The following is a 14,596-nucleotide window of genomic DNA, read 5'->3' on the forward strand; positions in this document are numbered from 1 at the left end:
CCGCCACACCTCCAACCCACTTCCGGCTCACTGCCAGGTCCAAACATGGCTTTCCAGGATCCCCTCCCACTTTCCTGCACGTGCTGGCTTAAATGCCCGCCTGGGAGAGGGACAGAATAAGTGTCCGACCCGTCCCTCCCAAAAGGAGGTGATTGGAACAATTAGTTCCGCTTTCCCTGGAGCTCGAATCCCTAGTGGTCCGCTGGAATCCTGTGGTTCTTATTGTTCTCAGACGGATTTTTGCCTCGCCGGTATTCCCCAACTCCCGGTTCTGTGCACCAATGAGTCAGACTCTTCGGATTCTCTCCCGACAGGAAATTTGGAAGCCAATGGTTGTTTCCGGGAGGAGCGGAGAAGAAGACGCTCACTTCCGGCGGAAGGAGGCTTTTCTGGAGGGATGGAGGAGGCAGAGGAGCTGCTCTCCGGGGGCGAGAGACTGCAGTGCGGTTAGTGACCTGCGGCGTCTCTGACCCTCGGCCCCGTCCTTAGATGGACCTGCTGTTCCCTGGTCAACTCTCTACCCCCAGGCCCTTTTCCTCCCTACCCTGGAATCCTCCGGTGCCCTCAGATGTCTCTGGGGGGTTAAGAGTCCTCGAATACCCTCAAACCTCCTAGGGGCTCCGTTAGAGCTCTAACATCCCTCAGACTGCCGAGGCCTAGCTGGACCTGCGGTTTCCCCCCGTATCTGTCCCCACCCTCATGACCCTTTGGACTGGCTCCCTTACTGCCTTCCCATTTCCCTGCAGCCCCCGACCCGCTCCTGGGCCCGGAATTAGGATGGATCCCTTCTGGACAAGGCTTTGCTCGAGGCCTCAAAGATTTTCCGCCCGGGCCGACCCGGGCCTTCCTCGCTCTAAAGAGCCTTCCCCGGGGCTTGGCCCTTGGCCCTTCACTCGCCGAGGAACCGTGTTTGGGGGTCTGGTGTGTCGGGGAGCCCCTGCAGCCGGGACTGCTCTGGGGGCCTCTGGAAGAGGAGTCTGTCTCCAAGCAGAAGGAGGAAGGAGTGAAACTACGGCTGGAGGAGGTATTGAAAGATAGGACGTGTCTCCGTGACAGATCCTGCAAGAGGTTCAGCCATTTGTAAACAGCTCTTCAGTTTGTTAGAAGAAGCAGGGCATTTCAAGAGATAGGAGATGGTTATGCCCCTTCTTTCCAGGACTGCCTCTTCCCCTCACTTGCAGTAGTTAAGGAATCAAGGTGCAAAAAGTGCCGAAAGCTGGATAAAATGGCATGCCTCATTTAACTCATTTGTAAAATTAAAAAATAGCTGTTTCCTTTTTTTCCCCCCCAACTTTCCAGGGTTATTTGGAGCAATAGATGAAACAGTGTGGGTAAAGGGTTTCATTGCATAGTAAGTCTTAAAAAGTAAAGAAAAGTTGATGTACCTCTTACAACTTTTTATTGTTTGGCACACTCACTGGAAGGCAGTAATGTATTCAACTTGTGATATTCTACATATTGGGAGGGAGGTGAGGGGAGAGTCTTTTGGTCTTTACTGAATGAAAAATCAGACAACACAGTCCTGTAGAGGAAGAATCAGAGACCGTTAACCTTCCAGGGGCTTCATATTAGATCTGTCTCAGGAGAGGTTACATCCCCCCCCACCCCCGCCCCCGATTCTGGTTCCCCAAACACATGGGAGAAGGACTCTTATTGGTTTATTTCAGGACGTGTCACTAGGCCCATGGGGAGACGTGTGTGCTTGTGAGCAGAGTTCAGGCTGGATCAGGTAAGTTACAGGAGAGTACGTAGTGAAGATGGTCCTTTGAGGCTTTCTGTTATGGCATGAGTTGGAACCAGAAGCCCACTGTAATTCCCCACCCAGCGATTTTTCTTTCTTTTTTTTTTTTTTTTTTTTTTTTTTTTGCAGTGAGTGTTCCAAAGGCATGGGGTCTTTTAGGACTCAGACTGCCCAGGAGCTGGGGCTTTAGGGAGGGTCACTTGAAGAGGGTCTCCTGAGCTAGCTCTTCCTCTGCTTTGCAGTCTGGTGCAGCAGGGCAGGCTGGAAGGTGAGGGAAACGTAGCCCTGGTGCGGATCAACGAGAAGCTCCATCTGCAGGTGTACCGGGTTGTGCTGCCGGGCTTTGAGTTGCTGCTGTGGCCCCAGCCTCCCTCTGATGGCCTGAGCCCCACCCAGCCCAGGCTAGAAGAAGAGGCAGCCATGGCTGCGGTGACCGAAGTGGACTCCGCTTCACAGCAGGAAGTGGACTCCCCTGGGGAGGATGCAGCAGAACCTCGGACAGGTATGTGTCAGATACAACGCTGGCTTCCGAAATTATCGCCAAATCAACCTTGATATGACAAGGCAAAGCTGTGGCTCAGGGAGGTAAAGGAGAGCATCACAGAGTTTTTAATAGTTTCTCTGAGATGGAAGGGCAAAGCCTGGATATTTACTGAAATTTTGAAGTCTGGTAGATCTTTCAGTGTAGATGGGATAGGGCTTGATCAGATTGAATAAGGATCGTGACATAATGGCTTAGGACTTGTAGATACAAGGCTAGAATTTTCAGTAAAAGGCTCAGAGAGTCTTGGGGTGTGACCTATCGTTTGATGCTTTTATTTATTTATTTATTTATTTATTTTTAACGTTTATTTATTTTTGAGACAGAGAGAGAGCATGAACAGGGGAGGGGCAGAGAGAGAGGGAGACACAGAATCTGAAACAGGCTCCAGGCTCTGAGCGGTCAGCCCAGAGCCTGACGCGGGGCTCGAACTCACGGACCGTGAGATCATGACCTGAGCCGAAGTCGGACGCTTAACCGACCGAACCACCCAGGCGCCCCTTGATGCTTTTATTGCAGCATGATTGGGTCTTTTCCTTACAATGAATAGTATTGATATTTGCAACTTTTATCTTCCTGAGTAAGTTTTCTGGAATAGTAAGGTCATGTCAATGAAGACAGCAAGCTCTATATAAGGTTTCCAATTTCTCATGTTTCTTCTATCTGGGGTGGGTGTAGAGGTTCCTTTATTTTCAGATGAACTAAGGCGAGGAGGTGGTGGCCTAGTTCGTCCTAAGTGTGCGTCTCCAGAGGGAAAATAGGAGCCCCTAGGAGAGCCTTGTTCTAGGACTATCCAGAGGTTTGGGGCACTGGAGTTCCCAAGAGTGCTTCCCCAGGAGGCACTTAAGACTGAACATGAAGATAAACAGAGCACATGGTTCATGTTCCAGGGAAGAGAGTGGTGTCATTGCTCCTGCTGAAGTTCAGGTTCAGGGGCTGAGTAGGAGGAGACACATTCTTAGAATTTCCTAGTGACACCACTGCCACCCCCTGCTACAGTTTCTACTAACCCCAGCGCCCCCACTCTTGCCTTGCAGATCCCGGTCACCAGTCACCCCCCAGCATCCAGGCAGAGAATATGGTAAGCCCCGGACCTAAGCCTCAAACCCAGGATCAACTTCCTGAGGAGAGCCAACCACTTGGCCTGCTCCCTCGGGGTGGCAGCATGGATGAGGAGGATCCACCCCAGACACAGATGTCACCTGAACCTCAGAGCAGCTCCACTACCCAGCAGGGCCCAGAGAGTAGTGAGGCCACTTCCTCGTCTTCTGCCAGGGCCACCCACCTGCATGCTTACCTGGTCAAGAAGTTATGTGGCCCCAGTGAGCAGTGCCCACCCAGAGCAAAGACCTCGGAGTTCAGGGCCCAGCAGGCTGGGGAGCAGCAACAGGCCGGCCTCCCTGCATGCTTGCGGAGCCCTCCTGGCCCAGGAGGAAGCCCCCCAAAACAGAGACGACGATACCGGTGTGGGGAGTGTGGCAAAGCCTTCCTGCAGCTGTGCCACCTGAAGAAGCATGCGTTCGTGCACACAGGCCACAAACCCTTCCTTTGCACTGAGTGTGGCAAGAGCTATAGCTCAGAGGAGAGCTTCAAAGCCCATATGCTGGGCCACCGAGGAGTGCGACCCTTTCCTTGCCCACAATGCGACAAGGCCTACGGCACCCGGCGAGACCTCAAAGAGCACCAGGTGGTACATTCAGGTGCCAGGCCCTTTGCCTGTGACCAGTGTGGCAAGGCCTTTGCCCGCCGGCCCTCCCTGCGACTGCATCGCAAGACCCACCAGGTGCCGGCGGCCCCTGCCCCGTGCCCGTGCCCTGTGTGTGGGCGCCCCCTGGCCAACCAGGGCTCTCTGCGCAACCACATGCGACTCCACACAGGAGAAAAGCCCTTCCTGTGCCCACACTGTGGCAGGGCGTTCCGCCAGCGGGGCACCCTGCGTGGTCACTTGCGGCTGCACACGGGGGAGCGTCCTTACCGCTGCCCGCACTGTGCCGATGCCTTTCCGCAGCTGCCTGAGCTGCGGCGCCATCTTATCTCTCACACCGGGGAGGCCTACTTGTGCCCTGTGTGTGGGAAGGCCCTCCGAGACCCACATACGCTGCGTGCTCATGAGCGTCTGCACTCAGGGGAGAGGCCCTTCCCGTGCCCCCAGTGTGGCCGTGCTTACACACTGGCCACCAAGCTGAGGCGCCACCTCAAGTCCCACCTGGCCGACAAGCCCTACCGCTGTCCCACCTGTGGCATGGGCTACACCCTCCCCCAGAGCCTCAAGCGGCACCAGCTCAGTCACCAGCCTGGGGCACCCTCCAGCCCACCCAGTGTGCCACCTGCTGCTTCCGAGCCCACCGTGGTACTGGTGCAGACTGAGCCAGAACTGCTAGATACATGCAGCGAACAGGACGTCTCCCCAGCCCGGGACGTCTTCGAGGTCACCATTTCTGGGAGCCAGGAGAAGTGCTTTGTGGTGCCTGAGGAGCCAGGCCCCGCCTCCAGCCTGGTGCTCATTCATAAGGACATGGGCTTTAGTGCCTGGGCAGAAGTGGTGGAGGTGGAGACGGGCACCTGACCCCCTCACCTCCTTCACAGAGTTTTATATAAAGCTAGTGTTTTCTAGCTGCCGGGCGCCTGCGTCTTTCTCTTTGGGTTGCCTGACCGGAGTCTAGTCTATTCTGAGAAGCAGGTCAGGGATTTCCCTTCCTGTTTATGGACCACCACATTGTTTCCCAAGACCGTAAGGTAAACCTGTTCTAGATTTAAGAGCTTTTTACTGCCTTCCGGTAGAACATGTTCTACCTCCTTCACCAGGAACTGCTCAGGGTGCTTGTTCTTTAAACACAATGGAAGTGACCCCACCCAGTGAGGTAGTCAGGGAGCTGGCAGCAGGACTGCCCTGCCCGGGTGCTTAGTGCTGGCATCATTGCTCCCCCCCCCCGAGCTCCCTGAGGGACAGGCACTTTCATCTAGAACTAGACGGAATGATTGGAGGGTTAAAATGCCAGAGGCTGAGCTCAGCTCATAGTTCCCTCTAACTCAGGCTGTAGGTGGTTTTGGCAAACTTTTTCACCATCTAGAGGCTGTGAAGTTGGTTTTCTTTCTGTGCTGATAGACACCAGACTCACTGGAGGCAGCTAGGGCCAGATCTGAACCCTTCTGTGGGCTTGGGCCACCCAAGAAAGAGTCTGCTCACAGACTCACATCCTGATGTGCATAGACCATAAACCAGCACCCTGGGTGCCGGGATACAGCTGTGAGCAAGACTGAGGCGATGCCTTTTACAGATGGGCATCGGGGACAGTGTCCGCAAGGAATAATAATGGTTAAATAAACACTCCACCCTGATTGTGGGCCAGTTCTTTGAGTTTATATGATCCTCGTGGCAACCTGTGCGGTCGGTAGTGGTAGCATTCTGGTCTTACAAGTGAGGAAGCAGCTTTAAGTGTCCTACTCAAGGTGGCACGGCTGCTAGGCTGCAGAGCTGAGACTCGGACCCTCCTGGCCCAGTGCTGGAGTAAGGCTGTTAACCCTGGCACTGCTGTGATCTGGTGGATGGGAGGGTGCGAGAGAGAGTGGGGGTGCGGGGGGCTGTGTGTGTGAAAAAGCCCTGGAGTGAGAGTCCGGTGACATCAACAACAGACCAGCGTGGCTGCAGCAGAGAGGGAAGGGGGCAGGGCCAGGTCACGCAGGCCTTGCTTTAGGAGTTGGGACTTTATTCTCAAAACATTGAGAAGCTCTTGGAAGGATTTTGAGGAGGGGAATGACGTGACTAGATTTATGTTTAAAGAGACCGCTGGAGGAATGGATTGGCTGGCAAGGTGTGGTTGTAGGGAAGTCAGGAGGCAACTGAGGTGGCGGGAAATGGGGTGGTAGCAGTAGAAATGCAGAGAAATGGAATTATTTATCTGACACATACGTTTATGTGCACTTTATGTATGCTAGTTAGGGATGTAGTGTAGAAAGAGCCTGCTCTCAGGGTTACATCCTGAGAAGCACAGCAGACAACAAATACATCCCACGTGATAGTAAATGCAGTGGAAAAAAGTCACGCGGGAGGAGAGGTTAAGATGGGGAATGTGATTTTACAGAGGGTGGTCAGGGAAGGCTTCTAATAACACGAACAGGAGCAGAAACCTGAACTGCGGAGAGGCGTGAGCGAGCTTGATGTCTGTAGAAGGAGCTGGGTTCCAGGCAGAGGGAACAGTACTGGCAAGGCCCAGCGGGTTCAAGCAAGAGCAAGGAGCAGAGCGGCCCAGGCAGAGGATGGAAAGGGGTGAGGGCAGGCTGGGGACTGTAGGCCGTGGTGAGGACTTTGGGCAGATACATTGCCAGAGAGGGAGAAGGGACAGAATCCATGAACTGAGGGGAGAAGGGAGAGCTGACGCCCCGTTCCTGAGTTAGTATGTTGAGTGGCACTGGGATGGGAACGAGACAGGATTTTGGTTGGGGAGGCACCAAGTCTAAAGCGCCTGCAGTGGAGCTCACAAACCAGCTGCCAGAAGTCGGCAGAGTCGGGGGAGGAAAGTCTGCGTAGAGGGAACCACAGCAGACTAGTGACAAGGTGGGCATGGAAGCTGTGTGAGTAGCGGGAGCAGAGGGGAGAGGCGCCGCCCTCCAGGTTCACTTGCAGGAGAAAGGCTCTGCAGGGGACATGAAATCTGCATCCAACCAGATAGAAAACCCTGCAGATTATGTGTCAGCAGAAGTGGAGAGAAAAGCATTTCACGAAAAAAGTAAGAATGTCCACTGCTGTTGAGGGGGTTGAGGTTTGCGAGGTCGCTGAGGAGCTGAGTGAGGGCAGTGGGAAACCACAGTGGATTGTTTAGGTGGCAAGAGAGGCAGGAAGAACTTATGTTCTTGTTCCGTTCTTCTGTCCTGCAGAATAGGTGTTGTGACCTGTGTCACAGCTGAGGAGAACTAGGGGTCGGAGAGGGTAAGTAGCTGGCCGACATCACACAATCCGTGAACAGCAGAGCCAGGATTGAAACGTTGAGTGTTCTCTGGCTTCCCAGCACTTGACAACAACATCACAGGCAGCCCCGTGTCTCCTGCTTTGCCACTGGCATTTACCCAGCACCTGCCCAATCTGAATAACTTCTTGATAAAGCCGCATTCTGAAATTATCCATGGGGAGTGAGGATAGGAAATCGAGGCAATCTGTGGAGGGAAAGATCACACGGTCCAAGGGCTTGAAAAGTAGCAGCTAATATTTTAGTTTTGAGTCAGCCAACTCTTTCTTGGAGCCTGAGTGAGGCTTGGTAGTCCTATTTTCCAGCTCCTGCTTCAGGCAGGGTCATGCCAATTCAGGTGACTGCTTAACAGTCAGTGTCTGCCCAGTGTTTTTAGGTATTCTGGGGACCTTCTCATCACTCGATACCAACCTGTGCAGGGAAGGACATACTCATCGCTTCGTAGTGGACTATGTGGGCAAATTGGGCATGGTTTGGGTTGCTGGAGAGGCCTGTCACCCCACACCCCTGGGATGCTTAGGCCAAAACCTGGGATGCTCACACCCCCTACCTACATCCCCCACACAGATGGAGAACTTTTCTCTCCTGAAGCCTGTCTCTAGTGATGCAGAGCAGCGTCAGATCAAAGGCAATACATCCAAAGGTACGTGATGTGGGAACCTCTGCTCTGCCAACACTTGTGGTTAAGAGGAGAGTGGGCATCAGAGAGCTCTGTCTGAGCTCCCATGTTACACATGAGGAAACAGAGGCCTCGAGACAAGTCATTTGTCAAGGCCTGAGACCAGTTTGTAGCAGAACAAGGACAGGGCCCTGGTCTAATCCCTAATTTAGTGCTCTTCCAGTTAAAATGCAGTGACTACTTGAAAAGATTGATCACTGGAATAATGCTCGTTAGGGAAATCTTTTCCCCTGATGTCAAAATAATTCTTGGTAATCCTAATGGTGACATCTCTTTATTCCCTACTTCTTTCCTCCATTTCCAGATAAAGTCACTTTTTAAAAAATAATCTTTTTAAAAAATATTTATTTATTCTGAGAGAGAGAATCCCAAGTAGGCTCCGCACTGTCAGTGCAGAGCTTGATGTGAGGCTCGAACCCGTGAACTGTGAGATCATGACCCAAGCCGAAATCAAGAGTCAGATGCCCAACCAACTGAGCCACCCAGGCACCCCTAGATGAAGTCACTTAACAGTTTGGTGTATATAGTGCTGAATTCGAATGCTGCTTCTAGCCAGGTGGGCAAAGGTGCTACAAAAATGTTGCTTGGGCACCTTACACCTGGATGCAAGCTTAACTGAGTGGGGTCTATAGCTATAGATGCTGAACCAAAATCAAAGGTGCAGGAGATAAAGGATCTTTTATCCCCATTTGCAACTTGAATAGTATGAGAAAATCTTACAGTAGAATAAAATTTGAGTCCTGTTTAGGGACCTGCAAACCATGCAAAGCATCATGGACTGTAAAGAGTTCCATCTCTAGACAGATTCACGTGTGGCTTGTGGCTCTGCTCTTGACTAACTGCATAAACTCAGACAAAGTACTTGACTTTTCTGTGCCTCAGTTTCCTCATCCCTAAAACGGGGATACTTATGGTACCTACCTCATCAGTACTATGTACCCGGCACATGGTGAGCAGTTAATAAATTATAGCTGGTTAGTAGTATTGTAATCAGCCTTCCTAGGTTGGAAGACGAGATTAAAGTGCTTGCATGTTTCCCTTAGGTCAGCATCCTTTGGGGCAGGTCAGCATCACTCACAGTAGTTCTGTACTTTAGGTGCATGTTCGGTGGGCGTGCTTCATAGAACAGTGAGGCTGTACTCTAGCAGAATGTCAAGGGATGAAGGTCATGCGAGGTGAAGAACAGTGGTCTTGAGAGGCAGGGGTTCTGGCTCATCACCAACCCTACAACCCTGATCAATTAGCTTGCCACCTAGGAGACTCCCTTTCCTTACAGTGACCTGGGGAAATTGGACCAGATCAGTGCTTCTCAATCTCGGCTCCAACATTGAGCCCTTTTGCTAGCTTCTTCTATGGACCCAAATTTTAAAGGCTTTTCATTAAATAGAAATTGACTTATTTTTAAACACTGATCAGATTGAGGGGGAAAAAAAAACCAAGGCAATTTGCCACCTCAAAAGACATAATTTCAGCCGAAAAGGAAAAAATATGTATATTTTTGTCTTAAGGTAAATTTACAATTTTTGAGGGTTTAAAAAAAAATACACAAAAGGCCAAGGTCACCCTGTAGTATATGCCCAGAGCCCTAGGCTTCAAAACATCTGGATTTAATGATATCTGACCTTCTTTCCAGCTCTGAAACTCTCTGTCTTGAAACATAATTTTACTGTTTTCAGTGATTACAGAACTTCACTTTACAACATAGCATTGGCCTTGCCCGTGATTCTGTTTGACGCCAGCTTGTGAGAAACGCAACCCCTCATCATCGCTTTGTGCTTAGAGGGAAACACGATCCCCTTTACATGTGCAGGCATGTGCTTGGGGTGAGAAGCAAGAAGGACCTTCAGTTGCATGGTACCCGGGGAGCTGGTAGTGAACCCTGAAGCCTAAGGATGTGCTGGGTCTTTCGGTGCTCACCCGTGGTGGTGCCACCCTGGTCTGGCAGAACTCTCAGATCCTTCCAGAGCTACTTTCCCAGAGGGGATTCTCTCCCTCGATCATCTCTGTAAAATGGAAGGGGTAAGTGTGGTCTTCTCTCACCCAAGAAAACAGAGGCTGCTCTACTGGAACCTACTTAATAATACCAGCCTCCACTTACTAAAGAATTAAGTTGACTTGTCATTGTGAAAATTTTGAAACACAAAAAGTTTAAAAGTTTACAAGAATGATGTACCCAATCCCCTCACCACCCAGATTTAATGATTGCTAACATTTTGCCATGATTGTTTAATCTGTCGTAAGTTCTTCTGTATAACTGTAAGTCATAGGGATTGAAAGGATATAACCACGTGTCCATATAACACTTATAAATTAGTAACTCTTTCATATCATTGAATAATCTGTATTATTATTGTTTGTCCAAGGAAAAGTCATTTTACAGTTCTTTGGTTCAAAAGTCTAAACCAGTCATGGTCCCTCTATTCCTTTTGTGTATTTGGGTGTTAGGTCTCTCCTTGGCTTCTATTATCCTGAACAGTCTCTCCAACCCACCCTATTTATTTCCGTGTCATGAATTTGTCAGAGAAACTGGAGCCATTTGTCCTGATGAATGTTCGTCATTCCTTGTGGTACTGGATACCATAAGGTACTCCTTTTTATCACCTATATTTCCTATAAACTCGTAATTAAAGCTAGAGGTTCGTTTAATTCAGTTTCACTATTTTAGGAAGAGCCCTTCACAGGCAGCGTCATGTATTTCCTGTACCATCATGTATAACAGTGGCATTTATTGGGCGCTTCCTTTGTGGCAAGCACTGTAATGCTTCACAAACATTATGATGTGCTTTGAAGGGGTAGCTTAGTATCTACTTCACAGTGATAAACTTAACTCTGACTCCAGCTAGATCAGAGGGAGACAAGGGGTATATGGAATCCAAAGAATTGCAGCAAATCCAAAGATCACAAGCTCTGAGAGCTGGGGGTGGTTTTGCAGGGACAAAAGGAATGGTGTAGATCAGATCAAACACAAAACCAAATTTATCAGAATGGCCTAGAGTCTTCTTGCTGGTCTTGTCATTCCTGGACCCAAAGCTCCCATGGCCTTCATAGTATTCATGCTGTCTCTCTCCTCGCCAAAGAGCCCATGCCTGCCATTCCAACCCATCAATCTTAACCATGCAGATGACAAACTGGGAGCCATTTTGGTTGGGTCCAGCATTTGCCATGACAAGATGTCAGGACTCATACTCTTCAAAATGAAGTTCATGTCCCGGCAGCTGGTTCCAGAGGGCGTTGGATCCTGCAGAGTGAATATTTAAATCCCAAGGTTATGGCAAAACATCTGAAGTTCATTGCCAGGACTGTGATGGTACAGGAAGGAAACATGGAAGGTGCGTACAGGACCCTAAACGGAATTCTCACCATGGATGGGCTCATTGAGGACATTAAGCGACGGCGGTACTATGAAAAGCCTTGTTGCCGACGACAGAGGGGAAGCTATGAAACCTGCTGGTGGATCCACAACATGGAAATGGCTTGCAGTAGCAACTTCTTGATGCCTGAAGAATCGGGCAGACCCATGGCAGGGCTGCTGAGGCCTGTGGATTGTAGGCCCTCTGAAAATCCCTCTCCAGCTGTCTCCTTCCTATCTCAACCCCATTTTTTTCTCCCCTTTTTTATAATAATAAACTCAATCACGTATATGCAAGAAAGCCTGCATGTATAGAATCAATCCCATAGTTACCAATGGACCCTCTCTTTTAGTAAGTGAAAGAGAAACTGAGTCAAAAAGTAGTCTAGGAATAGAATGGTGATTACCAAGGGCTAGTGGGGAGCGGGGAATTATTGTTCAATGGGTACAGAGTTTCAGATGGGGATGCTGAAAAAGTTCCAGAGACAGATGGTGGTGATACACAACAATGTGAATGTACTTAATGCCACTGAACTACTTAAATGGTTAAAATGGCAAATTTTGTATATATTTAGCTATAATATTTAAGTAGTCTAGGAGAGGTGAGAAACTTTTCTAAAATATAGTGGAATAGATCTATGATTTCTTACCCAGTTCTTACGAAACCCAAACAAGACCTTATTATTGGAAAAGCACCTGCTACTCTTTACTGAACTGTCCCTCCCCACCAACTGTTAGATAAAAGGAGAGGAAGGATGTATATATTTGGAATAAATTTTGCTACTGAAACACCCATCAAAAAACAAAAAAACAAAAAACAAAATGAAGTTCTCATCAGCAAAGTTCTCCCTGCTAATTGGATTTGCCACTGGTACCATGGTGTGTGAATTCGTCATCATGACACATAAACCCAGGCATAAGTCTGGGAAAGCAGGAACCAAATCTAAGCAGAAAGCTTCAGTTACTTCCCAGTGCTTAGACAACCAAGGTTTTCTGCCTTGGAATATTGTCTGCAAAGAGCCTGAGGAAGATGTGACCCAAGGCTTGTCTGTTAATGGCCATGTCTGCACATGAGCAATCCATAGGTTGAGCAAGTCTTCAAAGAGGCCAGTATGAGTTTTTCAGCAACAGGCTTGTGAGGCAAATATTGTTCTTACTCAGATTCTACAGCTGGTGAAACCCAGACCAGGCCTCCCGAACCAGCATTCCCTTCTATCGCTATAGTGCTTGTCTGTCCAGATTCTGCCAGCAAGGGAGCAAGGGGGCGGTCAGCAGGCCCCTAGCTCTGAACCCTCAGTAGAAGAGCTGCTATGTGTGGTGTGGTTTGTCCTCCTGGCCAAACACCCTCTCCTCTTGCCTTTTCTCTCTCTCCTGGTTGACTCAGCACTGGCCTCAGCTGATCCTCGGAAGAAAAGAGGATCGCCTGTCTTGAACCAGGAAGGATGAAGCCACACCTGTCTTCTCTTCACTTCTCGAGAGCCCTTCCCTTAATATGTAATTAAAAAAAATTTTTTTTTAACGTTTATTTATTTTTGAGACAGAGAGAGACAGAGCATGAACAGGGGAGGGTCGGAGAGAGGGAGACACAGAATCCGAAACAGGCTCCAGGCTCTGAGCTGTCAGCACAGAGCCCAATGTGGGGCTCGAACTCACGGACAGCGAAATCATGACCTGAGCCGAAGTCGGCCGCTTAACCGACTGAGCCACCCAGGTGCCCCAATATGTAATTTTTTAAGAAATGAGTGAAGTAAGATCTTTTCAGTATTCCACTCAAAAAAAAAAAAAAAAGTGGGCTTAACATCCTTAGTCAACAGGGAATCCAAATTAAAGCCACAACGAGACACCTGCACCTCCATCAGGATGGATAATACGAAATGGATGGATAATATAGAGGGTTAGTGAGGATCTGAACGACTGCAGCTCTCAGGCATTGCTGGTGGGAGTGCAAACTAGTACCCCCACTCAGGACAACTGTTTGTCATAGCGACTTGGGCAAAACCTATGCCTGCCTTATGACCCAGCAAATCTACTCTTGTGCATGGATGTTTACAGCCACACTATTCATTATAGCCAAAACAGGAAACTAATCCAAATGCCCATCAACAGGTGAATGGATAAATAAAACATGCTCTATTCATGCAGTGAGATGCTATGGCAGCTTCACTGATACACACAACATGGATGAATCTGAGAAGCCAGATACATAGAGGTATATGCTGTAGGTTTCCATTTCTGTTAATTTCAAAAAAAATAGGCAAAACTGTTCTAGGGTGATGGTGATTACAACAGTGACACTTAGGGACAGCATGCAAGAAAAGGGCTAAAAATGTTGATCTGGTGGTTACACGGGCACATGCATAAAAATGTGAGCTAAACACTTAGATTTTTTCTAACATTGCTGCATATAAGTTAAACCTCTATTTAAAAAACAATCAACGGGTGCGTGGGTGGCTGAGTCGGTTAAGCTTCCGACTCTTGATTTCAGCTCAGGTCATGATCTCTCAGTGTGTGTGTGTGTGTGTATATGTGTGTGTGTGTGTGTATACACATACACACACACACACACATATACACACACACACATATATATGAATAAAACTGGTTTGTGGGAGTCCTGACCCCCAGCTCTGTGCCAACTGTCTTTCTGCTCTGCTTGGCACTGGGCCCTGCCCTGTGATCTTCCCAGACTCTACATGATGGCAGTCTAGACCCAAACAGCCAGTTCTGAAGGATGGCAAGACAGGAACCTGTGCTCCCTGTGTTCCTGCTCTTTGTCCTTCTGTCCTCATAGATGCAGGACTAATATTTACCTTGTGGAATGCAAACAGAAAATGGGGGAGGGATGGGAGTGGGGCTGGGTGAGGGGCAGGGTAGGGCCAGCAGTCACTCTAGGCCCGGCCCACGACAGATAGGCAGGAGGAGAGGGAGGGGCCCTGCCGAGGAGTCCCAAGGATTTGGGCTGGTCCCTGTTCTGGGGCCAGCAGCCGGTCCTAGGAGGTGAGAGGAAACAAACCAGAGGCCCAAAGGCCCTGGACCTGGCTCCTCCTCCCAAGCAGCCACTACTGGTGGCCACACCTCCTCAGCTCCCAGGCAGGAAAGTGGTTGAAAGGCTGGGGCAAGGAGGGCAGCTCTCATCTGGCCACACCCTTGTCTCTGGTTTCATTTATTTGTGTGTTGTGATTACATAAACCTCCCACAGGTTTATACATAATGCCTGCTGATTATTAAGCACTTATTACATTTCATGGGCATTACATTCATAATTGCCGTTAGTCCTGTTCTCCTTGTACAGATGCAGACATTGAGGCTCATGGAGATTAAA

The 14,596-nt window shown here is 49.4% G+C and overlaps 1 protein-coding gene and 1 pseudogene across 1 annotated transcript; both read left to right on the forward strand.

Moving 5' to 3' along the window:
- The first annotated feature begins 8 nt into the window (after nucleotides 1-8).
- Nucleotides 9-4,900, forward strand: ZNF408 (zinc finger protein 408). Its single transcript, XM_047070557.1, has 5 exons — nucleotides 9-446; nucleotides 747-1,024; nucleotides 1,668-1,729; nucleotides 1,984-2,243; nucleotides 3,320-4,900. The coding sequence occupies exons 1-5, from the start codon at nucleotides 398-400 to the stop codon at nucleotides 4,846-4,848; spliced, it is 2,178 nt and encodes a 725-aa protein (XP_046926513.1). The 5' UTR covers nucleotides 9-397; the 3' UTR covers nucleotides 4,849-4,900.
- Nucleotides 4,901-8,349: 3,449 nt separating this feature from the next.
- On the forward strand, nucleotides 8,350-11,566 carry LOC124506289 (28S ribosomal protein S21, mitochondrial-like; annotated as a pseudogene).
- Nucleotides 11,567-14,596: the final 3,030 nt, after the last annotated feature.

Source organism: Lynx rufus, unplaced genomic scaffold (genome assembly GCF_022079265.1).
Source record: "Lynx rufus isolate CCGP_SWC_20201006 ecotype Redwood Valley unplaced genomic scaffold, mLynRuf1.p SCAF_9, whole genome shotgun sequence".
In the NCBI taxonomy this organism is placed as follows: Eukaryota; Metazoa; Chordata; class Mammalia; order Carnivora; family Felidae; genus Lynx; species Lynx rufus.

Excerpts from the sequence above, each read along its gene's own strand:
- ZNF408 (XM_047070557.1), top strand. The coding sequence starts at position 398 with ATGGAGGAGGCAGAGGAGCTGCTCTCCGGGGGCGAGAGACTGCAGTGC. Across the intron at positions 447-746 it reads GGGCGAGAGACTGCAGTGCG|CCCCCGACCCGCTCCTGGGC; the intron begins GTTAGTGACCTG and ends ATTTCCCTGCAG. Across the intron at positions 2,244-3,319 it reads TGCAGCAGAACCTCGGACAG|ATCCCGGTCACCAGTCACCC; the intron begins GTATGTGTCAGA and ends CTTGCCTTGCAG.